The sequence below is a fragment of the Thermothelomyces heterothallicus genome (assembly GCF_042370625.1).
Source record: "Thermothelomyces heterothallicus CBS 202.75 unplaced genomic scaffold P884_scaffold_10, whole genome shotgun sequence".
NCBI classification, from domain to species: Eukaryota; Fungi; Ascomycota; class Sordariomycetes; order Sordariales; family Chaetomiaceae; genus Thermothelomyces; species Thermothelomyces heterothallicus.
The window spans coordinates 698,400-723,321 of NW_027192571.1; the positions used below are offsets into that span (position 1 = coordinate 698,400).

Genomic DNA, 24,922 nt, shown 5'->3' on the forward strand with positions numbered 1-24,922 from the left:
CTAATATTACTAACTATCTATCTAGATTTAACCTTAGTATCTTTTATATTCTAGGAACTCTAAATATAGTACCCGATATACTATTAAGGTTACCTACCTAGGAATAAGAAGACCCGAAGGTTAAGGATAGCTTAACTAACGAGCTCGGGAATATCTAGAGCGATTACTAGGATACTAAGGCCTTTATAGTAGATATAATTATTATGGAACCAGTACTTAGTAACAAATTTAGGGCTAGAATCATTACTAGCTATCCTAAGGACCGGAAGTATAGACCTATCTACCAAGCCCTCTATAAAAACGAGAAAGACTCGGTCAGAAGTGACCGTACTAGAGCCAGAAAACACAAACGGCCAAAACTACCTATAGGACTATTTAAACTTTCGAACAGGCTGCTTTTCTATATAGATTTTGACGACATTAGAAGACTTTGCCTACCGGAAAACTACGTTAACCAAATCCTTTAGATAGTTCACAATAATATATACCATTTCGGCGAAAATAAGATAATAAATAAGCTTATAGCTATTTATTTCTATAGGAAGGCCTAGAAGGTTTTAAAGTTTATATAGCACTACAAGGTATATTAAGTAAACTCGACCGATTATAACCTACTATCAGGGGAACTCTAGCCGATTTGTACCTAGCTAATACCATTCTATATAGTAGCTATAGACTTCATTACCGACTTGCTACTAGCGCTAACCACTGGTACCCTCTGGTCACTCGAAGGCTATACCCTTATAGATACGCTCTATACTATAATATATAAGTTTAGTAAGAAGAAGCTTCTTATGGCTAGCCGCCAGACATATACGGCTAAGGAATAGGTAATAGTTCTTCTAAGGACTTAGATATTTACTGACTAGGGAATACTAGCTTAAATGATTAGTGATTGTGACCCTAAGTTTACGTCCGACTTATAAAAGGAAATATTTGTATTGCTAGGAACCAAGCTACTATTTTCTACGGCCTACTATCCTTAGACCGATAGGCAGTCCGAATAGACGAACCAGACCGTAGAAATCGCCTTATAGATAAACTTTACAGTTAATTCTAACCACTTATAGGTTAAAGTCCTACTAGCCTTATAATACTACCTTAATAATATATTAGTTACTAGCATTAGGAGGTCCCTAAATGAACTAATATACGGATTTAAATTATACTTAGTATTAGATATCCTAAGTAAGAAAATCGCTAGAATTAGCAGGCATAAGGTCTTAGAAATCCTATATAACTAATACTAGGCCAAAGCTAGTAAAATGATTGATCGGGCTATAGTACTAGCTAAACTACGGTATAACTAGAGATATATATCTACCAAATTCGAAGTTAGGGATACCATTTGGCTATAGCTATATAAGGGATACTATTTACCTAGTAAACCTAATAGGAAATGGTTAGCCTAGAGAGTAGGACCGTTCAAAATCAAGTAAAGGGTAGGAAAACTGGCTTACGAGCTAGATTTTCCTAAATCCTAGAAGGTCCATCTAGTCATATCCGTTGCTTAACTTTACCATATTAAATAAGGTCCCGATCCGTTCAAAAGAACCGTACCACTGCCGTAGCTAATCTTAGTTGATAGTAAGGAATACTAGAGGATCGAGAAGATTATCGACCACTATATATATAGAAAGAAGCACCCGAGGGTTAAATACCTTGTTCGCTAGCTCGGAGTTGATATAAAGGACGACTAGTAGCTTCCCTAGAGTAAACTAAAGGCTACTTCTAGTAAATTGATCTAGGAATATATAAATCGCTATTAGATTTAGCTACTACCTAGAAAGAAACAAGGCCGACCCCTAAAGTAGAAGGCTTCTAGCTATACCTAGGGCATCGTACCTGGCTAGGAAGAAGCCAAATAATACCTAGAGATATATACCTTTAATAGGCTACCCTAAATCTATTTTAATACTAGAAAACCTATTACTATTCCTTATACCGTTGTCTTTATTACTACTTTTATTCCAAACTCTACTATTTATTACATATAGGCTACTTTAAACCGCGTATTTGGCTTAGTTAGCTACCGAATAACCTAACTATTTAGTAAATAGGGCTAAACAGCCTACCTATTTGGTATAATAGGGCTAAATACTAATAGCTTAAGCCTTCTTTTATCCTATCTTTAAAAGCCCTACCTAAAAACTATAAAAACCCCTAGATTTCCTACTATTTTCTAGTTTTTCGAATCTCTTCAATTTTTCTACAATTTCTTTAATAACTATCTTCTTTTCTAATCTTCAAACTCTTTAACGCTAGCCTTTTCTATTAACGTAACTATATAGCTATCTCCTATAGCTTATATACTACTATTTCCATCAAAAGGAGGCCCTAGAGAGTATTTTCCTACTACCTTTTGCTTCTTTCTATCGTGTATATAAGAAAACCACCCATTTTCGCGACTTTTACTAAGTTTGTCGACCTAGAATAGCTTAGTTCCATTAGTTACAATGGCCAAATCTAGAAGTAAGGCTAGAAAGAGTGACAAACAGGCTACTAAAGGCGCCTAGGGCCCTATAGTAGTAGTAGTAACTATAGTAGCGACCCTAGCTACTAGAAACAAGCCTCTAGTTAGCTAGTAAGATGTACCTATATTGTAATTGGTAATAGTAACCAAAGTAGCCGACACCCTAACCATCATATTTACGCCTATCAATCGGCGAAAGAGGCAGACAGCTATAGAGGCATCTAACTAGGCGTAAACTACACCTATACCTATACTAGGTATATTAGACTAGGGTAGGAACCTCTCGGTATGACCAGAGGGGTATAGGTTATAGATTCGTTTTTCCGGTTCCGAACAAGTTATATATACACTAGACATAAATAGGGGGGTGCCTATCTAGGAGGTGCCAGGGAAGAACAAGGACGATAGACAGTTTTTACAGAATAGATTAACAATAACAGTAACAGACTGCTATTATAGCATTATTTATATAATGACGAGGTTCTTCTTTCACTTATAAGTTTGGCTATCTTTTTCCACGTAGGTAGACTCATTTACATCTGCCTAGAGGGGCATCGTTATCGCCGTCCCTACGTCTATCGCGACCGCTGTCTAGGAAAACTAGACTTGTCTGCTGTAACCACGAGTGCCTGGATATATTGGACACTTTGAGCTAACACTCCTCTCTATCTAACCAGACGGAGGTTTGGTCTCGGAAGGTGTGTGACTGCTGTTAGGAGAGGCTGGCACCAGTTTAATATACTCTGGCCCTATAAGCGAAAACAACACCCTGGTGGATAACAATGTCTAAGATGTCCTTAAGAACCTAGATATAATATTAGAAAGCGGTATAGGCTTCATGGCTAACCTAGGTACCAAGGAGGAATTCTATAATGACCTAGCAATAGGTAGCCTAGTCTAAGTATATTATAAAGATATGGTTATGGCCTTCGAGGGCGAAGATCCTGACATATTATAGTATAACCTATGGTATATACCCCCTCGAGTCGCTAATGCCCCTTATAGTATTACCTATAATACCTTTAGCCCTCTGTACCTATAGTTTCCAGAGGATACTATAGTCGAATGGTATTATAATAGTAAGATAGGCGCTATAGCCTAAGTCCCTAGAGGCGTAATTAACATAGTCTATACTAGTAAGAGTAAGTACGAGGTAGTTTACCTACTAGCTATATATCACTTTATTAATAGCCGCTAGTTATAAGGAGAGCAAATGACTATAGCTAACTATAAGACCTTCTATAGTATAGATAAGGATAACGCTACCAAGATTCCCTATCTAGAGGCCAAATTTGCCTTTGTCAAGATTAAGGGCGATATAAAGGTAGTACTATTTAACATTATTATAGGTACCTCTGTTATAATCGACCTATATAAAGCTACTAATAGTAATAATGACTATATTATACTAGCGCTGTTTTTCGCTAAATACTACGAGACCTTAAATCTATAGGGAGGATTCTAGCCTTGTACTATTAATAGTAATATGGTATATATAATAGGGGGCGCCTATATAGTTATATATACCTAACGCGTTAGTGAAACTAGGTAGGTTCCTATCGATATAATCAAGGTACGCTAATATAAGTAACTAGCTAATGCCTCCCCTAACATTCCGGTAGATAAGGATACTATACTAACCCTACTATCACTAATCAAGGTCGCTATTACTAAGGTATAGGATATAGTAAATAAGAAGAGGCCTCTAACGCCTCTAACCATATACTAGGCAATTCTAACGCTTAAGCCTACCGACTTCCTATCTTACGAATCAGATATAGCCTAACTAGAGTAGGACTACTAGGAATCTAGCCCTACCGACGTTACTTAGGACGTGACTATATATATATATATATATACTAGCTTACCTATAGCTATACTATAGGATACTAAGTAGTATAACAAAGAGAGTATATTAGTTATTAATAAGACTATAGCTAATACTACTATTAGCCTAATAGCCTAGGCCTTATTATAGCTAGACTCGACACTTTAACTACCTAAGCCCACGCCTTAGCCTACTACGCCTATTAGGTATATATAATATAGGGTACCTACCGGCAGATTTGCCTATAGGACTAAGAGGGATCCTAAGGACAAAGAAGAGGAGGCCGAGTCCTAGGGTAGGCTTAATAATATATATATTACCTTCGATAGCCTCGAGGAGGTAGAAAACACCCTTATAGGTATAGAGTTCGACCCCTTTACTAGTACTAATGTCATTAAGTCTAACCTATTATATCTATCTATAGCTATAATGATTAGGCCTATCAAGGACTACCTTGCCTATACCTACTAGGAATGTTATAGTAATAAGGAAATGTTTATCTATACCTGCTACTAGATCTGACATTTCTATTAGAAGGCTAGTAATGACTTATATAGGGCTAATATAGCTATATATAGCCTTAAGAAAAAGCTAGAGAACGTATATAAGGCCTACTATACCACTAGTATAGTGCCTACTAATATATTAGAGCCTAAGGAATTACTAGTAGCCTATATCTATATACCAAAGGGAGATAGTAATACCTTAGTTAACGGTTATCTATTTAAACTTAGCTACCTTTACTATAGCCTAACTAGTCATTAGGGCCTATACTCTATACCTATATATATTACTATAGCCTATAATGCTACTAAGGATAATAAGACTAATAAGGACTTTATTAAACGCTAATACCTAGCTACTAAGGCTAACCTTCTTAATATAACTTAGGCTATAGTCTAGAGGTAGGATAAGGCTATTAGTAATATTATAAAGGACCTTAACTAAGTTAAAGAGGAACTTAGGTAACTAAAGGAGGCTTCTATAGTTATAAATAATAACTAGGTAACTACCCTTAACTAGAGGAAGGGAGTAGACAAGAAGATATAATAACTAGAGGAAACGATTACCTAGCTTATTAAGCGTACTATAGTAATTACCATACTATAGAAGGCTTCTAGGAGCTAGGAGCCTATAGCTTACCTACCTCCGCTAGCTACCACTAGATATAGTACTCCTCCGAGTTTAATTACTAGGCTAGTAATACACCTGCCGCCCGCGGCTGTGACGAACCCAACTCAGACTTCTTCTGAAAGGGTTCAGACGAAGGTAAGTGGTACGGGACGAGCGTACAGGTCGTCTAAGGGATTCGGTAAAGCCAAAGGGTTCACAACAACAGAGTTGTCTCTCATAGTAGTGCGACGCTATTAGGGGTACTGTGATTGTGAAGGAGAGTTGCTATCACTGGTAAACTCCAGAGTCCACCAGAACGAGTAACTATCTACATATATATATATAACCTTCCCGGATCACCTTGATCAGTCCTTGGTCAGTGATCCTGGTGAGCCGCTCATCGCGATCAGTGACTTTACGCTGATCTTGGTGATCGTAAACCAGCATACGGTAGGGCTCACAGTGCTCCCTACGTTATGATTGGTTCTTCCCGTCCTTTCGGCTTGATTGGCCTATCCGTGCCGGTGGCCCAGGCGGCATCTGCATGCATATTTCCGTGACAGCGGCCACTAGCTAGAAACGCCTATACTCGGATACGCCTATACAGGAGGGTCCCTTATATAAGAGGGCCACTAGTATAGTCTATAGTAACCGTACCCTAGTCAGGGACGCCTAGGCCAAGGCTAGAACACTTATATAGCCCCCTTAGGAGCATCTATCTATAATGTTAGCATTTATCGCGAACTTAGGAGCTACTAGGAAGAAGAAGGACTAAGGGACGGATAGATTTGATAATAGGGATGATAAATAGGACACTTACTAGGATTATTACTATAGATAAATAGCTAATATATCTACTAAGTTATAATAGGTTATTATATTTTTCTTTCGAACCCTAGTACCTATTATAGTATATAGCTATTAATAGGTTAGATCTGATTAACCTACTAATAGGGATGATAAGCTAGGGGTTATAGATATATATTTAGATAGTATCCCTAAGTACCTCTAGCACTTGGAGGAATTAATATATCTTATTACCACTTCTATAGACCTGTACTAGTTGGTCTAGGAGTGCCGCCCACGGCACGAATACCGCTGTGGTGTCGTATCTTGTAGCCAGTCCGAGCTGTAGTCATTTGTAGCCATCGAGCTGTAGCAGAAGGAATACATCTGAGTACTTACTATGGTAGGTACCGTATACAATAAGGCTTCTATTGGTCGCTTGCACGCAGACGCACTGAATGCCGACAAAATTTGCCCCTTCTGCCGCGGAGGCCTCTCCGCTTGCTTCCCCTTTAATAATTTTGGTCCAGGTGAGCCGTGGTAAACGTCAGGGGATTAGCCGGTGCAGTTGTACGGAGCTAGTATGAAGATGAATCATCCTTCGCCTTGGCCATAGAAACTGCAACTCTAGTGCTGAAGGATCCATGAATGTGATTACGTTCATGATGCGTCTCCTTCGATTTCAGGCCTTTCTGGCCAATCTTGCCACTTATTGAGTATTGCATATCAGCACTCCATTGACGGAACCAGAGGAGGACCAAGACGCCAAGAGCGTTGGGCAAAGGTGTGATAAAACCAGAGGCACTAGGAATCATGAGATGGGATGACTCAATGTCAACATGAGAGGGAGGGTGCGGTGGCATTAGTTCCATAATCTTCGTAATGGCGAAGGGCGCTCGAGTTAACTACCCTGCTGTTGTATGTGGCCGACGGGGCTTTGATATGGCATCACAGAGCCTCCAAACCAAGGAGTCCTGATCTCAGGCGGTCGCATCTTTCTTCTTGCTCAACACCCGGGTCCTTCGGAACGAAGATTTGCCCGCTGATTACTCACTTAAGCTCGTGGCAAGAACCAGATGGGAGGTCCAAGAAACAGGGTAAATTATCAGGTGTCATTTTGGCTTTTGGTCGAACTCTGGGCGTAATTGGTCTTGTTTGTTTTTGTTGACAGAAAATACACAGCTCGGCAAAGTTCCCAGGAGAATCAGGTCCCACAAGGGGACTCGATTTGTGAACCAGCCGATTTCTTGTCCTTGTTGTCGGGGGCCAACTTCTCAGGGCTTGAGAACGTTACTGCTTCTTGGCTGAACAATTCAAGTTAATTAGCCCGGACCAAACACCGCAACACCAAGGCTCGCTGCCTTGGACAACTGCCAAGACAACTGCCACGGCGAGTCATTGATGAGGATGGCAAGGATATATCCAATGAGGGGATTCGCCATTCCGGTCTCCAAACATCAGATGCGTAGCCGTTGAGTATGGTCGCTTAACGCTGGTTAGCCCATCAAACCCTGCCGCCCTGCGGCATTGCGGATCTCAGGGGCGGCTATGGTATGCTTGGCACCCCCGAGTTGCCGTTTTGGGCACATTCCTCACGCACAGGCGCCCTCGCGAGGAGACTGATCCCTGACGCCGTACGTTGCGATGAAACTGACAACGTCCCAAATCTCGGAAACCCTCCCTAGGCAGGGTTCAGCAATCCGTCGGAACATTCTGCTGAGCCATGGCCCATCCTCCGTCATGCCTTGCCGATCAGACCGCCGAAAGATATTCAAGTCTTTTTGGACGGTCCCTCGGGGCCTTGACCGTTTCCACTCTCCTTTCTTCCTCCCCCATAGCAAGGACAAGATGTCTTTCGCTTGACTGCATTTTGCACCTCGCCAACCCTCCTTTTCTTTTCTTTTCTTTTTCTTTTCAATTTCTTTCTTCTATTCTCCTCTGTTTCTTTTAGTCCGCAGCGATGCTGGTCATCCGCTTTTTTTGGCTGCAAGCCGTCCTGGCGACGGCCCAGCTTGTGGATTCGGACGGAGTCCTTGGGGGAGGAGGTGACTCGGCTCCCTCGTCGGTAGAAGAGCAAAGTCCGGCAGGGACGAGCTCCCCAGGCGGTATACTGGACGGGGTGGTAGACAAGGTGGGGGGAGCGGCAGACAAACTGCTCTCGCCTATCTTGGATCCCATTGTCGGCCCGACGGGGCTGTTTGGCGACGACGATGCTGCAACAAGCACGACTCCCGCCGAGACTCAAGATTTGCCGCCGGTAACCTCTGTCGAGTCGTCCGCCGCCGACCCAGAGCCGACTTCCGAGCCGGCCACCGAACCTACTTCGGAAGCACCTAATGAGACCACAACACAGCCTACGACACGGGAACCCGCTCCGACAAGCCAGCAACAGCCCCCTGCCTCGACCGAAAGTCCGTCTCGCCTTCCGGGGACGGAAGAGCAGCAACAACCCACCGCTGACCCTGCCCCGGTTCCCAAGCCCGACATCTCCACCGTGTCTGAAGCGGCACCTTCGCCAACAACTTCCGCTGCCGAAGCGCCGGCGCCTTCCTCCTCGGTCGCCGGAGTTATCCGGATTTCCCAGCCGGTAGACTCTCCGGCGGAGACCTCCTCCGCACCGGTGGGACAATCACCGACCCGCGCACCGGCTCCGGGACCGACAAGTTCCAGGGCTGCCTCTCAGCCTGCAGCATCATCGCCTCCTCCGGGTGACGACCAACAGGAAGATAGACCCCGGTCCGGAGAACCGGTTTCCACCCTCGTGACCACCTCCGGCACGACCTTCCTGTCCGTCTTCGTACCCCCGACCCCGACAGGCCGCCTCGCCGTTATCGGCGACACTGGCGAGCCCCTCCCCACCCTCGACCTCTCCGGCCAATCCCCATCATCCCCAGAGGGTGACGGCAACAGCGACGACAAGAGCCCGGCCACCGGCGAAGACGAGACCGCGGCCGGCTCGGGAGGCTCCCCGACCGAGTCAGGAACGACGGGCGGGACGGGCGGCAAGGGAATCGAGGAGTCGTCGTCGTCGTCGTCGTCGTCCGACGGCCTGCCGCTCAAGACCAAGATCGGCATCGGCGTGGGCGCCGGCGCGGCCAGCATCGCGATCGCGGTGACGGCCACGCTGATCCTGTGGAAGATCCGGATGGGGCGGCGCCCGGCTTCGTCGTCGGCCGAGGACAGGGAGCGGGGCGCGAGCACTACGCCGCAGGAGAAGGCCAAGATGGACTTCGAGAGCGAGCACGACGTGGCCTTTGACTTTGGCTTCCTCCGCGACAGGGCGGCGGCGACGGCCCCCCCGGTCAACGCGACCGGGGGCGGAGTCGCCACGGGCGCGCCTGGGGTCGGGAGGAAACTGACGGTCGTGAACAAGGGCGAGAACGAGCGGCTGTCTACGATCGATACCCCGCGACAGCAGCAGCAACAATTCGTGGCGGAACTCGACGGTGGGGAGGTGCCGGGATATAGGGGGGCTATTGGCGTTGGGCGGTGAGGGTGTGTTAATTAGGGTCCAAGCCCTGTAAGATCAAAGAGCCAAAGATCCGGGCGACAGTACCCTAATGAGGCTGGAGTCAAAGGGGAACGGGGATACGGTAGATTGAAAGCGGAATAGTGGCGAAAATAGGGAGAGGTAATTAGATAACGGGAGGACAAGATCTTATGCAAAGGCTCGGGAACCTTCCTCGCTCCAGACGGTGGTGTATCATGTATGATGTTTCCTTTTGTCAAGTCTATCATTCTTCGAACATAATGAAAAGGGATATAAGTTTAGAAGACTGGGGCAACTTACCTTCAACATGTAATTTACGCACTAGGTAATCCGCGTCGAAATGGATAATACTTTCAAAGCTTTTTCGTGGCATTTCGGCGCCTTACCCTACCCTGCTTTGAGGAACGGAATATTCCTCGAGCATGTTCATGACTTTTATCAAAAGGCTGAAGAGATTAACGTAAGAGCTAATTAATATTAACGTATAGAAGACACCCGCTTACATTACCTTAGCCAGCTTTCAACCTTCCTTGTATTAATACAAGACAGCACACAGTTTGGTAGCAGATCAATGCAAACAGGAGGGAATTTCCAATTTTCTTTGAAAGCAGGATATCCGATCAGAAGGTATCAGAGTGGATTAATTGCCATGCTGTTGGCCATCTATTCAAGTGGAAGCTTGATTGCTTGGGCACATCAATTTATTACTTAGATTATAAATGGCCGTACTTACAGGGTAGAAGAAGCAAGTCTGGGCACCTCTGTGCCAGGTGCGTCCAGCTGTTGGCTTCTAACGACAGCCGGGCTAGCGCTGTTTATCGGCAGCGATAAGTGCCGATAGCAGTACTCCACGTGCTTAACGCCCGAAGCGCCGCGTCGAATTATCCAACTTCACTTCATCTCACCATCATCAAACAGTGACACCGATTCACAACAACATAGACAGGCATTCAGGGGCCCGAGACCAGAGGATCAAGATAGCACAGCAGGGACAGCACCATCTGCAAATGCAGCAGATGCAGTATACCATGCACCAACTGGCTCCTGCTCAGCACCCGGTACCGGGCCATGTGCAGCAACCCCCGATGCAGCAACCACCACAGCAGCAAATTCAGGCCCCGATGACCAGCCAGCCGCCACAGCAACAGCCCCAACAGCCGCAACAGCCTCAACAACCACAACAGCTCCAACCCCCCCAGCAGCCACAGGGGCAACAACAGCAGGGGCAGCAGCAGCAACGACAACAACAGCAGCAGCAACAACAACAGCCACAACAACAGCCACAGCGCCCCAGTTTTCAAATGGCACTTCTGCCGCCACCCCAGGACCGGCTGTATAACACGTGGGAGGACCTGCGCGAAGACGTCAAGGCGTTCGCCAAGTCGCAGGGCTACGCTGTGGTCATTGTGTCGTCGCTCAACCGCGACGCCGACGGCCAGTACCGGCGCTACAACCTGTGCTGCGCCAAGGGCGGCAAGAACTACACCTCGCACAGCAAGGGCCTGCGCAACACGCGCTCGGCCAAGACGGGCTGCCCGATGCGCATGAAGGCCATCCAGGAGAAGGCGTACCCGTACAACGACAAGTGGCACGTCATCGTGCAGTGCGCCGAGCACAACCACGAGCCCTTCACGGGCGGCCCGGGGGCCAACGCGCCCTCGCAGTTCCGCAAGATCGAGGCCGACGGCATGCGCTGGCTCATGATCATGCACCGCGAGGCCCAGTGCAACCTGCGCCAGCTGACCATCGGCATCCGCATCTCCTTTGGCGACAAGTACCAGTACGTCAAGAAGAGCGACGTGCGCAACATGCTCGCCAAGATCAAGCGCGAGGAGGAGAAGAAGGCCGCCGCCGCCGCCGCCGCCCAGGGCTTGCCCAGCAACGCGCCCTACACCCTGATCCCCGCCTCACATCTTCCCCCGCCGCCGGCCCCGCCCGCGCAGCCGGTCGAGAGGATGCCCCAGTTGCCGCCGGAAATGCAGGTGCCCGATCCGGATATGGAGTCGGACGACGATGGGGACGAGCTGTGATCGGGTGACGGTCTAGGGCTTGAATTATCGTCTTTTCGTCAGGTGATAACCAGACATTTCCGTGGGGTGATGGATGGCGTACAAGAACGCTGGTGCTGGAAATAATTAATTAATTAACCTGCGCCATTAGACTCCCCAGGATTGAAATGACCTTTGGGCGTTGCGGTGGGGTGGAATGCACTTCCATGCCACCTGGACTAAACACACAGTGTGGTAACTGATCTAGAAAAGTGTTGTTGTCCCGGTCATACCAGGTTCCAGGAAGAGCGCAGTCACATCCAGCACCGAGCTAGTTAATTATGGCCTAAGAGCCACAACAAGTTCAAGATCGCCAGAGATTGAATCAATGAGCGCGTTAAGAGAGACAGTGTGCCAAAACTGCGCGAATAGGAGAGCAAGGGACAAAAACTAAGAGACCTTAGCAAAGAGACAGAAAGAGACAGAGGGAGAAAGAAAGAGAGTACTTTGCCAGAAGGACCCGAACTCGACCAGAACATACTAGACGCCTTCATCGCTAACCGCCAGCTTCAACCAGCCTCGACTTCGCGAACCATGTGTGCTTTCCCATGCAGTCAGACCTCTTCCGAAAACAAGCCTTGATACCTGGGCCCAGGCCGAAAATGAAAATACGTAAGAGAGAAAAATCAGTAACAGGTCTGTGATGCCACCAACAGCCCTGGCCCGCACCTGGTACTACTACGTTTGTTCATACCGCCTGCCCTTGCATGTCTTGAGGTGCCTTTTTCGGTTGTCTGCGCGCATCCTCCTATCGCAGCCCTCGCAGAGCACCTCCTCCTTCCATACTTTCGGGTTGGCGCGCACTTCGGCCAGGTCCGAATGGTGGCTGCGCAGGTGGCGTTCCAAGGCCTTGTGGAAGGCGTTGATTGAATCGTTGCAGTAGGGACAAGTCTGGCGGCCGTGCTTCTTCATGTGCCTCCTATCGTCGTGTGGTGTTATGGGAATTGCACCGGCCGTTGTTAGTTATGACGACCATGAACCTGATTACCGGACGGAGGAGAAAAATCGAATCCCCAGCAAAAGGGGGGGGGGGGGAGGACAGGGGAGGACAGGGGAACGTACCTGAGGTCGCACGGACGGCCAAACACCTTCTCACCCTTACAGTTCTCCTCCGTACACGGATAACTTTTCTTGGTCTGGCTGCTGCGGCTGCTGAGCGTCGAGGCAGAAGAGTCTGTGTCCTGGTCGGAGCCAGGGGTCTGTGGCATGGACGATACTCCTGCTATGGGAGTCATCGGTTGGAAATGAGCGTTGTCTGCTGCTGCCGGATCGGGTACTGGGGCGCGGGGGCTTGAAACGAATGACGAAGGTGCGGAAGTGTTGCATGAACCAGTGCGCGTTCCCTCAAGGGCTAGGTTCGAAAAATCGGTGCTAAGAGAAAAGCCAGGAACAGAAACTGAATCGATATCGTTGGCAAGGTCGCCGATCTCCGTTGTTACACCGCAATCCATGATGCCGGTCGTGCTGGGTGGAACCTAAATGTCCAAGGCGTGGCTGACCGTGGGGAAAGCCACTGAAAGCACGTTGGCATCAAGGAGCGAGTTTTCCGCCGGAGACCAAGTGGCGATCTCTGGATTAGTATTCAGGGGAGAGCCCTGAGCTTCGAATCCGAACATGGGGGGTTCGGAGACTCCTTGATAGGAATACTCCTGAACCCCGCCAGAGAAAGGTGTGGGAACCCCGAAAGCCAAGTCGTTTAGAGAGGAACCCAGTTCAAGGCCGCTGGATTCGGGGAGCACCAGCAGGTGCTGCGGATCCACCGTTTCCTCTATTATAGGCAGCACGAGACTGGCTAAAGGCTGTTCATCCTGACCGCTGATCAAGGGCCACGAGAAAAGACTGGTCTCCTGCCCTAACGGGAAGGGAAGGCCAATCTCAGCGCTCTCCCAGTCGCCATCGTCGGGTGGCAGCCGTGGTGAGGCCCAGGAGTCACTGCATATTTCTGGCGTTAGTGCCCCAGTCGGCGCCGTATCCATCAGGTTCCCACACTTAATTACCTCGAAACCTTCTGGGACATCTCTGGACTGGGCCGGAGCCCGCAGAGCCAGCCGCGAAGCGAACTAGACTAGTCACACACCAGTTGACCAGGGTAACGGCGCCGGGAGCGACGTAAGTGATTATGTCTCCACCCCAGGAAGGAGCAGAATACAATACTGCTTAGACGGATCCGGATCCGGATCACTGCCGGTATCTGACTGTGGTTGTCGTGGGACTCAGCACTGGGGGGATACAAAGAGCAGGAGATGGCTCAAAGCGGCGTGCCCTCGGTGTGGAGTGTGGCAGGGGTCGGGACGGGAGTTTGGAGGTCCCACGCACTGGCCACAGTGGCAGCACTCGCTCTCAAATATCCTACCGTGTAAGCCCTCCTCTGAGACTTTGTCAGTGTGCTCTCTGGCCGCAAGCGGGAGATTGGGGGCTTACCCGGGCCCTCTCAGAAGCTGCCTTGCCCGGCGCGCGGCCGTCCTCACCAACGAGGCAGGTTTCAACGCACAGCAAGAAGACCGGGGAAGCCTCGCCAAGAACACGACGCAGTGAGGCTCGCCATTCCCACACCAGAGTGAGGCCCGCGATGGTGACATGAGGGCCGGTGCCGATAATACGCAACCGAGGACAAGGGTTCTCGATTGGTCGATAAAGGGCTTCCCCCCCTCTGCCGCGGCCAACCAAGGGCCCGGGCACAGAAGAGCCCAGAGCTGTTGGAACACGTAGGTAATTGATGCAAGAAAACGTCGGGCTGCCTTCTGTCGGTTCTGCGAAGTTCCTCGACGGCAGACTAAGACCTCAGCTCGAATACCGTAATTGTCCTCAAAACCTTGGCCGCGCTTGTATGTACGCCTCCCGGTCGGGCCACTGTTTGTGTAACCCGTCCTGCCTGGATCGACTGCCTCATAGTGCGCGCAGCAGCTTCGAGGATGGGAAACTTCTTTTTGCTTCCGTGGGAAGTTAGGTTCTGGCGAAAACAGGCGGCACTGGAATCTCTGGGATGGATTGGCTTTGTATAATTATTTAAAGGAGCGGATCTTGGAAAACTGCGATGAAGTTTCCTGACGTTCCAAGCTGCCCGGGTAGGTTACATGCCAGACTATCGACTCAGTTAACCTAATTACTTGCCTTGCACTGCTATTACGCCGCTTTCAGTCTTCTGCCCCACTTCCTTCCTGGCGTTCCTCAGCAACATCATCCGTCTGCCATTTGGTTTTGCGACCCGTTGTTCCCTTTCGCGCTCTCATCTCCTGCCCCGGGCTAATAACATTTTCAATTTCAACATGGCTGATTATGTGCCCCTGCCTCCGGGTCTGCGGAAGCGGTTCTACGAGCCTGTCGTCTTGTTGCATGCCCTCCGGGAAGTTTATCGCAAATGCAACAGACTCACGGAGCCGGACTTGGAAGGAAGCAGGGACAAGTCCGTTAAGGACATCTATTTCTGCTTCCTGAACAAACTCAGCCAGATCTGCGACAGTCATCCAAAGCAGCATCTCGGCAGGACTGTCAGTGCCATCGCCGTCCTCGACTCAGGCACCATTGAGTACCGTTTGGCGTCCAATCAACGGGATGACGGCGAATTATGGACGGTTAAGGAGTACCTGACAGATATCCTTCGCATTCTCGGCCGCGTCTCCGACAAGGAGGTCAATGACAAGGCGTTCATGAAAACCGTCTCCTCAGAGATCCTGCGCAAGGTTCTGGCCTTCAATCGCCCCCGGGTTGAGCACTATATCGAGGCTTTGATTTCGGAAGACCGGCTCGACTTTTGCATCCAATATGCTGATGACGATCAGGCGAATGAGGGTCAGCAATCGTTCTCTGCTTTTCTCGGGCCGCCAGCTTTGCTCGGGCGCTGACAATAGCAATGGGTGCTGAGAAACTAGGAAGGTCTGCTGCCGCAGCATTGCGCAGTCTGCGGCCACACATCGAGGCGGCAAGCAATGCGCCGCGCCGCAACCACCATGAGTGTGAGTCTTGTAACCTTGAAACAACTCGTAATTAACCTCTTCCCCGCCCCCCTTTTCCCCTCGCGGGGCTCCTCTGTTTCCTTGTTGAATTCTCATGGTCCCCCAGCCCTTGGCGCAGTCACTAACGGACCCCAACGACAGTTGTCCTTCACGCTGAAACGCTCCTTCAGAGCATCCACTCGCACTACGAACGCGCACTCGAGGACTACATGAAACAGAAGACGCCCGACCCGATGACCAACCCAGACAGCCACTGGGTGGAGGTTCGCCACGCCTTAGGCCGCCTCCTTTCCTACTTTATCGCCATCAAGGTGTTCATCGCGGCCCGCAAACTATGGCCGCGTCTTTTCGTCGATTTTGAGGTGACCTGTATCCCGTCCAGCAAGCCGCTGGACGACCCTCCCAACATCCGGCGCAACGCAGAGGGCATCATCAAGCGCATGACGCGCGACGATTCCCTCAGGCACGCCTACCATGACTACGCTGCCCACCTACAATCACACAAGCTCGACGAACGCATTCGCAAGCACGTCCAATCGGGCAAATTTACCCCGATTGTGCACGCCGAGGTCAACCTGCTCGAGTCGGTCCTGGCTTCGCGAGCGGAAGCCGAGCGCAGCGGTGAAGGCCCCCTCCGCTTCTTCCACGAGGCCGAGTTCGGCGCCTACATCGGCACCAGCAAGCCCACCTGCCTGCTGTGCCGCTTCTACTTTGAAGCCCACCCGGCCGGCGTGCTCTGCCGCGAGTCCCACGGGAACCTTTACCATAACTGGCGGGCCCCGGACGTGCGCAAGGCCGCCGGGAGCGAGCCCGAGCGCCTGCGCCGTGAGATACTCGAGGCCATGGTCAAGAAGGTTCGTCAGGAGACCGACAATGCCATCCGTCAGAGGTCCTCTTTCCGCAAAAACCACGACTCGAGGAACACGCCCACAAATCCGCTGGAGGTTACCACGGACGGCGGGAGCCTGGGCAGGGCGGAGAACGGCATCGACAGGGCAAGCCGGGCGGGGCAATTCGTCTGGGAATCCGCATCGGTCACTTCGACGAGAGCTATCAGAGCTTCGGCTCCTGAAAGTTGGTCCACGGTCGTAGGCGTCGAAGAGCTGACATCCACGGTGGGACAGATCAGCCTGGACGGCAGGTCGACGAGGGTTCGGAATGACGATAATTCGCGGGAGACCACCCCTGAGAGATCCGAACTCTCAACTCCGACTGGCCAAAAGAAGGATGACTCGCGAGAGACGACTCCCGTGGCACCCGAACTCTCAACTCGGACCGGGCAAAACAAGGATGACGACGACGACGACGACGACGATGGTGGTGTACGGTTGTGAACCTTGTCTTCGCAAAGGGTTCATCCTATCTGATTGATTATTTTCTCTATCTTTTCTTCTCCATCTGTTTCTACTTCTCTCTATTAGCTTTCTGTGTGTTGCTGCATCATCTCAGCGAGAAAAATCAAACAGTGACTTGGGCTCAAAACAGAATGTCTTCTAATTAATCAATGCCAATGATGAGCGACGGCAAACCGTCAAAGAGCCGCCACCAACGCCTGCGTGGTGTCGAACCCGGCCATGCTCCCTGATATCAATCCGTCATCAGCTCCCGACTCTATTTCAGGTCCCGTGCCGACCACCTCTCAAACGCTGTCGGCAACAACAGGCAAGCTCCCGTGCCTCGTGGCATCCACCACCTGCCTCAACCACCACACGTGTATCCTCATATCGTCCGTCAGCTCGGGGTGGAAGCTCGTCCCAAAAACATTGCCCTGCCGAACGGCCACGATATCCCCCTTCTCGCCCGCCTCCTCCTGCTTCCCCTGGCCCCGGTAGACGCCCAGGACCTCGACGGGCGCCCCCTTGCCCTGTCCTTTGCCCTGCGATGCTACAGAGCCCGCCTCGCCCTCCTCTTCCTGCCCCTGCTCCTTCTCCTCGGAGGCAATCATCACCCGCTCGACCACCGGCGCCCTGATGAAGACGGCCTTGAACGGCGCAGCCCCTTCCCCGAGAAAGGCCAGGTCCAGCTCGGCCACGAAGCTCTGCAGCTGCGTGCCGTACCGGTTCCGCAGCACCCTCACGTCCAGACCACCCACCAGCTCCTGCCCGCCCTGCTTCGTGGCCGCCGCCTGCTCGGCGAGCATGATGAGCCCCGCACAGGTGCCCCAGACCGGCTTGTGCTGCACCCTGTAGCGTAGTGTTCCAGTCAGTATGGGCATCGTTCTTTTTTTTCCGTTTTCTACAGCAAAAGAAAAGGGACAAATAAGGGTGGGGGATGACGAACTTGACGAATTCCCGCAGGGGATCAAGCAGCCCGAGCCGGCGGGCGACGATGGCCATGGTGGTGGACTCGCCGCCGGGGATGATGAGGGCGTCGCATTGGCTGAGCTCGGCACTCGTGCGGACCTGAAGGAAGTTGAATTGAAGAGCGTCGGGGGATTGGATGTGGGAGGAAGCCTTGCGGAGCAGGTTGATGTGCTCGACCACGCCGCCTTGGAGGGCGAGGACGCCGACGGTAATGGTCGAGCTTTTGGCCATGGTTCGGTATGGTTCGGTATGAATGATGAGGCGGTGGCCTTGGGCGGTGATGATTTATTGTTTGACGTTTTAGCTCTGGAAAGATAAAATTATGGACAGTACAATTCGAGGACGAATTGGCCAAGCGTAAAACTTGTAAGTGCAAGCAATGTATGGAACGCCCGTTTGAACTTGGTTGGCCGTCTTGAGGTGTATCTCTCCCAAGACCGTTTTTTCCTTATCGAGTCACAACTCAAATTCAATCGGGTCTACTGTGATCAGAGTCATCAAGTCTCAACGTAAGCAAGGAGCTCGGAATGTGCCGGTTAAGAGCGGCAAGATGACCAATTGAATTAAAATGCCTCGCCACCCTCCAGTCAACGATTTGGCGACATCGGCACTCCCGGAGGGGCAGGCGATTGAAAAAAAAAAAAAAAAAAGCACGCGGCTCTCTCCTCCGTTAGAGTCACACTGTGCTCAGACTCTGAAGTTGCAGCGGCAGTGGAAATAAAGTTAGCAAAAAGAACTTCCCAGGGGTCTGATTCACAGATCGCCCCACAGCGGACCCCCACTTTACTGAATGTTTTTGGGAGGATGCCAGGTTGATTGCAGAGTAACAGGAGAGAGTGTACTTAAGCATGCAGGTGTGATGCTGCTACTGAGGACTCCATGGACGCTTGAGTTTTCATACACGAGCATATTACATGAGCGGCGCTGAAGAGAGACCGAGATCCTACCACATCGGATTTTGGTCTCGACGTTCCAAAGGGTCCGGCGCAATGGCAAAACTGGGAACCCCGCTAGCCCCGCCATGGGCTCCCGGGGGGGGGGGAAGGGGTGTAAAGACGTGGAATCGCGGCCTTCTACGGGCACGTTGTGGGAATGTCCGATTCGGAGGCGGGGCACGTGCAAGGGATCCAGGGATCCAGATCTCCACAGTATATGTCGGTACTGTGCTGTTCGCCCTCATCCCATCGACCCTTCTCGAGGGGTAAACCACTGACTCACGCATCAACTCTTCAAAAGTGCGAATTGCAAGTCCAACTTCAACCTCGAGCGGTCACCCCTTCTTCGTCCCTGATACCCCCCCTTTTGTTCTTTCCCTCTCGAACGGTGGATACCTTTTACCATTTCTGGATCTAAAACTGTGAGAACTCAGATAGTACATTACATTACCTTTCCCAGTTCCCGCACCAAATCACCGCAAAGACTTGACCTCGGTCGCGGTCCAGAAAAGGAAAGGAAAAAAAAAAATGGCAGTCAACCTCCACCCCGGCACCAATGGCACCAATGGTACCGCCAACGACGATTTCACCGTCAAGGCCGGCCTGGCCCAGATGCTCAAGGGCGGCGTGATCATGGACGTGACGAGCGCAGCCGAGGCTCGCATCGCCGAGGAAGCCGGCGCCGTCGCCGTCATGGCCCTGGAGCGCATCCCGTCCGACATCCGCAAGATGGGCGGCGTGGCGCGCATGTCGAACCCCAAGATGATCCAGGAGATCCAGGCGGCCGTCACCATCCCCGTCATGGCCAAGGCCCGCATCGGGCACGTGGTCGAGTGCCAGATCCTCGAGGAGCTCGGGGTCGATTACATCGACGAGAGCGAGGTGCTCACGCCCGCCGACGACAAGTACCACGTGCAAAAGTCCGAGTTCAAGATCCCCTTCGTCTGCGGCTGCCGCAACCTGGGCGAGGCCCTCCGCCGCATCAAGGAGGGCGCCGCCATGATCCGCACCAAGGGCGAGGCCGGCACCGGCGACATCGTCGAGGCCGTCAAGCACATCCGCACCGTCAACGCCGAGATCGCCCGGGCCAAGGCCGCCCTCGCCGCCGAGGGCGACCTGGGCATCGCGGCGATGGCCCGCGAGATCGGCTGCGACGCGGCGCTGCTGAAGCAGACCGCCGAGCTGGGCCGGCTCCCCGTCGTCAACTTCGCCGCCGGCGGCGTCGCCACCCCGGCCGACGCCGCCCTCATGATGCACCTGGGCTGCGACGGCGTCTTCGTCGGCAGCGGCATCTTCAAGGACGCCGAGACGCCCGAGCACGCGGCCAGGCGCGCCCGCGCCATCGTCAAGGCCACGGCGCAGTACAAGGACAAGAAGGCCCTGATCGAGGCTAGCATCGAGCACGGCGAGGCCATGAAGGGCATCAGCAATGCCGGCCTGAAGCCCGAGGAGAAGATGGCCGGCCGCGGTTGGTAAAAAGTCTGCGGCGGTCGGAAGTGGGGAGGCCGGGGAATGTGAACTCGACGTCTGAGGACGTGGATTCGGACTATTAACGTATTAATGGATAGCCCGTCAAACCATCCGCGGGCTTGGCTCTCAAAAACGCGCAGGGATGATGATGTTGGACGGATCTGAGGCAGGTTATATTTAAGGACTTTTTTCAAAATAGCATTGTTAGTGAAGCTTTCCGGCTGATTTTTCTCAACAACTATGAGGCACAGAATAAAAAGGGACCAAGTAGCATCTGTAAGAGCGGAAAAAAAGATGATGGGCCATTGTTAGATCAAGATATGTTACCTCTATGAAATAAAGGCGGTGTAAGCAGGCTCATGAATTTAAATTCAACTGTGCATTGCAGATGGCTGAAACGGTCTCGGACACGGCCTAGCCCGAAGTCCCAGTTAGGCAACACAACCGTTCTATGTCAAGGTTAACGATACTTCACGGGTCTGAGCACCTACGTTGTGTGATTACGGTCCGTACATTCGGGTGTTACCCGCTGACTCGGAAAAGTGTGGCGGCGACGTTACTCCAAGACTATGGACGAGCAGCTACAATTAACGGCTTTTTTCAAATCTGAGAACGAGGGACTTCTCTAATCCAGGGCCATTAATTATTGTGCTGCTTGTTCGAGGAGTTTCCCTAATTAATTCAAGCACGAGAATTGACGAGCCTCGGCCGCCATCTTCAGGAACAATTTTATTTTTGAGGGCACTTCAGATAGACAAGAAAATGAAGCAGACTCTCTGCTTTTATCTTTGACTTCTCTTTGAAATGTCTAACAGGCTTGGAATGGTCCAAGGATACCAGACTTTATAAAAGCGAGACCATAGGCATTGTGATAATGAACCAGCCGGCAACAGTAGACCTGAACCCGTGTGAACACCTAAGTAGATCAGTATATAATCCTCGTGAGGCAAAGCAAGACTACTGTAAAGCACACGTTTTCAGGTAGGACGACCAACCGGTCAGTCTTACAATCTCAAACTAGGCTGCTACTCAAGTCGAAACAGGGTACTTTGTGGCGAATCGGGTTTCAAAAGCAGCCCGTCCTATTACTACGAGACAAATACATGAATCACGGGATGGCGCACTCCTCTCACCTCGTTGTGCACAAATGCCTATCCGTCAGTGGCACCTTTGTCTCACTTCCCCATCAACTGTACCGGCTGAAGAGAGAGTTTGGTGGAAATGCTGAGCGGGTCCCCCCCAAAAAAAGAGGGGGGGGGAGGGGATAGAGAGAGAAAGAGAGATTATATTTACACGTATTATGGCTGTGATTAATGTAAAGTTCAGTTGTGCCATCAGTCATTGCGCTGTCCAATGCAGACAAATTGCCTTTCCTGGTCCGGCGATCTCTCCCGCACTCAGATCACCTTCCCCTGTAAGTTGTCCCATCAACCTAATGGCCCAACCATGCTTGGGATGCCCAAGCCGGAGCCAGTATCAATGCCCGATCCCTTAATTATTCCTTCCAATTCCCAGTTTCCAGTCTAATCCACCAAGCTTCTAGGCTTTCCGTTAACACAACGGTTTTCCACATCCCAAACGCCAAGAGGGGAAGGGGGGGGGGGGAGTTCCAAAGCAGCGAAAAAGGAAAAAAAAAAAAGGCCACAGAAGCACAATTCGAAACATCGTCACCGCGGCATTCAGTTCAGCGACCTGGCCTTCCCCTCCAACCCCATACCCTCGGTCCTCTCCGACGACGCGTCGCTTTTGAGCCACGGGCTGGCGGACGCTTCGTGGGAGGCCAACGTCGTTTCCCCGCCAGGCAGTCGAGCCATGCCCTTTTCGAGATTCCGATCCCGATCCCCGTTACCACCCTGACCACCACCCTGGGTAGTTCCTTCGTTGCCGCCCGCCGCGTCCTCCAACACCGCCGCCGCCGCCGCCGCCTCGTCCTCGTGCGCAGTCCCAGTCCACGACCGCAGCGGGTTCCGCCTCGAGGGGCGCGACCCGACCGTCAGGGGCGGCTGCTGCCGGCCGCCGCCGCGCATGCTGAAGCCTCCGGCACTGCTGCTCTGGTCGGTGCCGCCGCCGCCGATACCGCGGCAGGTGGCGAGCAAGCCGGGGAAGAAGCGGTCGACGAGGGGCCTGAGGGTCATGGCGCAGGAGACGACGATGGCGGTGTGCACCTCGAGCGCGGTCAGGTAGCTCAGCGTGGCGGGCGTGTAGGTGAAGTCCGGGTCGGTCGAGCCCTTGGCCTGGATCAGGATGACGAGGCGGATGAGGGAGACGATGCACACGCTGTGTGTGAACGAGAGTTAGAAGCGTTGTTCCCTATTCTTCTTCTCTTCCCCTCCCCTTCGGCTGGTCAAAGGAAAGAGAAAGGGGGTAAACGGGGAAAAGAGAGAAGGGGGGGAAGGGGGGGAGGGGGGTTGCCGTACAAAAAACCAATTGTAAAGACACCGACGACGACGAGTTTCTGGCGGCGGGGGAGACTGAGTGGGGCGACGATTGGAATGGGCAAGATGAAGATCATTAAATCGGTCGCAATCACGATGCTGCACCGGCGGGATTAAGAGGTTTGCAACGTTAGCTTGACTCGGTCATTCATCATCAAGGGGCTTTCAAAAGGGGAGGGGAGGGAAAGGGGGAGCAAACCCTGTGCTAGCCCACCACGCGGACTGGGGCTGGCAGAAGGACGCGACGACAGTCGGATCCCAGGTCGCCTGCAGGGGGATGCAGTACGTGAGGGTGATGGCGACAGCCCAGAGGCTTGTTATGACGACAATAAACAGCACCAGCCAGGCGGCTCGCCTGGCCCACTCAAAGGTGAAGATTTTGAGGTAGAGCAGGCAGATGGATATCTTGGTCAGAGACAAGGTAATAGTGTACAGGAGCAGAGAGATCCACCATGCCTGTGCCGGTTGAGGCCTGTGAGTGTCACTGCCGGTCACAGCAGGTAGGCCCGGGTATGTATGTACGTACGGGAGTGACAAACTCACCTGCATCATGGGGACGAAATCGGTCCGCAAGTCTACGTCCCAGACATGCTTGCCCAGGGCGCGGTTGACTTCTAGAACTCGGACGTGAGCAAGCTCGGCTCAGAGAATGCCAACATGTCCGTCCGCTCCGGCGAGTGCTTGACTTACGCACTACATAAGTGGCGCACAAGCCGGCGGCCACTACCTGTTGCGCGCATGTAGGTCAGAATATATCACTCGAGCCAGAGCCTCTTCTCGAACATGGAACAGGAGCCGTACTAAGGACGAGGCGATGCACCAGTCGGCCGGGCCGAGGAGGCGCACGATCTTGGTGCGGGTCCAGAAGCGCAGCAGCACGAAGATGAGGGCGATGGTCCACGTCACGAAGCATGCCGCGAGGATGTTGGGGCCGTGGCTGTTGTGAGGCAAGTCGGCCGTGGAAGGGCCGGGAGGACCTCCGGGCCCTCCCGAGGTTCCTGAAGTCATGGAGACCGGGCTCGCATCGGCCACAATTCTCGAGTTCGAGGCCCGCACTTCCACTTCTGTCAATCGCCTCTCAATCGCCTCTCAATCGCCTCAGAGATTGCCGTGTGAGATGGCGATTCTCCGGCAGGGTAATCGAAGGGCCCGAGGTTGTGAGGCGAAGAAACAAAGGGACCGGTTTTGTTCTCGGCGCAGAGCGTGTTGTTTCTTCGTCTGGTGGGCCACGCACGCAGATCCCTCAGGGGAGAGCTAAAAACTTGGCTCCCGTCGATGGTCGTGGGAGCTTGCCGTTTCTGGAATGAGACAGCAACATGTGAACTGGGAGCGCTAGGCTCGTCGGGGGTTTGGACCAGCCAGGGCCTCGCAAAATTCCATGCGATCGCAATCCTCACCCCCGGACACGGGATGGAGGGAAGAAAGCACAGGGGCACAAGGGGATCAGCTCAGCGGTTGCCCAGCCTGACGATAGTTACTTTGCTTTCTGGTTCTGGAAGATTGTGAATGGCCCCCCCGCTCCAAATAAATATACCCAAATCGGCATCGCTGCTCCCTTGCTCGAGATCGAAACTGCGACATCCCAAACCCTGCCTTGTCTGGGTCGCACCGATCGATAGAGCGAGTTCATAGTGTACAGTACATATAAGAATGTAGTGTATATGGTGGTTGTTAATTTAGCGTAGCACTAACTAGTGGACGGATTGGCGCGGGCTGTGCATGGGGAACCAGTGCCGGGCTTTTTGCGCGTAGCGGCCTAACTAGTTAGATGGCAGGCATTCTTGACCACTCGTTTTCCCCAGCCAAACCAACCAATGTGGGTATCTTTGCTCTTCAGGATTGCATGACGTGCCCCCTGGAACTGTCAAAGCTCCTGCAGCGCATTTTACCAGGCACCCCACACCTAAAAGTACCTGGAATCACGAGCACATGTCAGATTAACTAGTTACTACAAGCCCGAACTTGAACATTGAGCATAAACTGCCTAATCGTGCCTGGTTTCAGTTCCGGTGTCTTACCTAATTGAAAGAGTAGAGTTGTCAGGTTTCGTGCTGTCCATACCGGTCTGCTCCGTTTCAAAGTTCGACG

The 24,922-nt window shown here is 51.6% G+C and overlaps 9 protein-coding genes across 9 annotated transcripts; 5 read left to right on the forward strand and 4 right to left on the reverse strand.

Annotated features, from left to right (window-relative positions):
• The first annotated feature begins 7,909 nt into the window (after nt 1-7,909).
• Nucleotides 7,910-9,947, forward strand: P884DRAFT_242957 (uncharacterized protein). The gene has a single exon (XM_069440293.1). The coding sequence runs from the start codon at nt 8,161-8,163 to the stop codon at nt 9,691-9,693; it is 1,533 nt and encodes a 510-aa protein (XP_069297900.1). The 5' UTR covers nt 7,910-8,160; the 3' UTR covers nt 9,694-9,947.
• Nucleotides 9,948-10,583: 636 nt separating this feature from the next.
• P884DRAFT_259344 (uncharacterized protein) lies at nt 10,584-12,138 on the forward strand. Its single transcript, XM_069441337.1, has one exon. The coding sequence runs from the start codon at nt 10,698-10,700 to the stop codon at nt 11,718-11,720; it is 1,023 nt and encodes a 340-aa protein (XP_069297901.1). The 5' UTR covers nt 10,584-10,697; the 3' UTR covers nt 11,721-12,138.
• Nucleotides 12,139-12,416: 278 nt separating this feature from the next.
• P884DRAFT_269574 (uncharacterized protein) lies at nt 12,417-13,189 on the reverse strand (the record flags this gene model as incomplete). Its single annotated transcript, XM_069442281.1, has 2 exons — nt 12,417-12,657; nt 12,801-13,189. The coding sequence occupies 2 exons, from the start codon at nt 13,187-13,189 to the stop codon at nt 12,417-12,419; spliced, it is 630 nt and encodes a 209-aa protein (XP_069297902.1).
• A 24-nt stretch (nt 13,190-13,213) lies between these two features.
• Nucleotides 13,214-13,755, reverse strand: P884DRAFT_277444 (uncharacterized protein; the record flags this gene model as incomplete). The annotated part of the gene is made up of 2 exons (XM_069443075.1): nt 13,214-13,670; nt 13,736-13,755. The coding sequence occupies 2 exons, from the start codon at nt 13,753-13,755 to the stop codon at nt 13,214-13,216; spliced, it is 477 nt and encodes a 158-aa protein (XP_069297903.1).
• Nucleotides 13,756-14,948: 1,193 nt separating this feature from the next.
• Nucleotides 14,949-17,125, forward strand: P884DRAFT_291953 (uncharacterized protein). Its single transcript, XM_069444134.1, has 3 exons — nt 14,949-15,527; nt 15,608-15,691; nt 15,833-17,125. The coding sequence occupies exons 1-3, from the start codon at nt 15,005-15,007 to the stop codon at nt 17,023-17,025; spliced, it is 1,800 nt and encodes a 599-aa protein (XP_069297904.1). The 5' UTR covers nt 14,949-15,004; the 3' UTR covers nt 17,026-17,125.
• Nucleotides 17,126-17,330: 205 nt separating this feature from the next.
• Nucleotides 17,331-18,225, reverse strand: P884DRAFT_199761 (class I glutamine amidotransferase-like protein; the record flags this gene model as incomplete). Its single annotated transcript, XM_069438251.1, has 2 exons — nt 17,331-17,874; nt 17,972-18,225. The coding sequence occupies 2 exons, from the start codon at nt 18,223-18,225 to the stop codon at nt 17,331-17,333; spliced, it is 798 nt and encodes a 265-aa protein (XP_069297905.1).
• A 1,249-nt stretch (nt 18,226-19,474) lies between these two features.
• On the forward strand, nt 19,475-20,789 carry P884DRAFT_259348 (SOR/SNZ family-domain-containing protein). The gene has a single exon (XM_069441338.1). It carries the CDS (start codon nt 19,542-19,544, stop codon nt 20,403-20,405), a length of 864 nt encoding a protein of 287 aa, XP_069297906.1. The 5' UTR covers nt 19,475-19,541; the 3' UTR covers nt 20,406-20,789.
• An 877-nt stretch (nt 20,790-21,666) lies between these two features.
• Nucleotides 21,667-21,986, forward strand: P884DRAFT_18286 (uncharacterized protein). Its single transcript, XM_069437343.1, has one exon. It carries the CDS (start codon nt 21,700-21,702, stop codon nt 21,892-21,894), a length of 195 nt encoding a protein of 64 aa, XP_069297907.1. The 5' UTR covers nt 21,667-21,699; the 3' UTR covers nt 21,895-21,986.
• P884DRAFT_284881 (uncharacterized protein) lies at nt 21,668-24,180 on the reverse strand. Its single transcript, XM_069443733.1, has 6 exons — nt 23,636-24,180; nt 23,525-23,561; nt 23,378-23,448; nt 23,034-23,290; nt 22,817-22,933; nt 21,668-22,676 (listed from the first exon to the last, which is right to left on the reverse strand). The coding sequence occupies exons 1-6, from the start codon at nt 23,840-23,842 to the stop codon at nt 22,079-22,081; spliced, it is 1,287 nt and encodes a 428-aa protein (XP_069297908.1). The 5' UTR covers nt 23,843-24,180; the 3' UTR covers nt 21,668-22,078.
• Between the last annotated feature and the right edge of the window lie 742 nt (nt 24,181-24,922).

What these genes read in the sequence shown, in the direction of transcription:
- P884DRAFT_18286 (XM_069437343.1), top strand. Translation starts at nt 21,700, where the DNA reads ATGGCTGTGATTAATGTAAAGTTCAGTTGTGCCATCAGTCATTGCGCT.
- P884DRAFT_242957 (XM_069440293.1), top strand. Translation starts at nt 8,161, where the DNA reads ATGCTGGTCATCCGCTTTTTTTGGCTGCAAGCCGTCCTGGCGACGGCC.
- P884DRAFT_291953 (XM_069444134.1), top strand. Translation starts at nt 15,005, where the DNA reads ATGGCTGATTATGTGCCCCTGCCTCCGGGTCTGCGGAAGCGGTTCTAC. An exon ending in TGACGATCAGGCGAATGAGG is followed by an intron (nt 15,528 to 15,607) that starts GTCAGCAATCGT and finishes CTGAGAAACTAG; the next exon opens with GAAGGTCTGCTGCCGCAGCA. An exon ending in GCGCCGCAACCACCATGAGT is followed by an intron (nt 15,692 to 15,832) that starts GTGAGTCTTGTA and finishes CCCCAACGACAG; the next exon opens with TTGTCCTTCACGCTGAAACG.
- P884DRAFT_259348 (XM_069441338.1), top strand. Translation starts at nt 19,542, where the DNA reads ATGCTCAAGGGCGGCGTGATCATGGACGTGACGAGCGCAGCCGAGGCT.
- P884DRAFT_284881 (XM_069443733.1), bottom strand. Translation starts at nt 23,842, where the DNA reads ATGACTTCAGGAACCTCGGGAGGGCCCGGAGGTCCTCCCGGCCCTTCC. An exon ending in ATTTCGTCCCCATGATGCAG is followed by an intron (nt 23,291 to 23,377) that starts GTGAGTTTGTCA and finishes CAACCGGCACAG; the next exon opens with GCATGGTGGATCTCTCTGCT. An exon ending in GCGTGGTGGGCTAGCACAGG is followed by an intron (nt 22,934 to 23,033) that starts GTTTGCTCCCCC and finishes CCGCCGGTGCAG; the next exon opens with CATCGTGATTGCGACCGATT.
- P884DRAFT_259344 (XM_069441337.1), top strand. Translation starts at nt 10,698, where the DNA reads ATGCAGCAGATGCAGTATACCATGCACCAACTGGCTCCTGCTCAGCAC.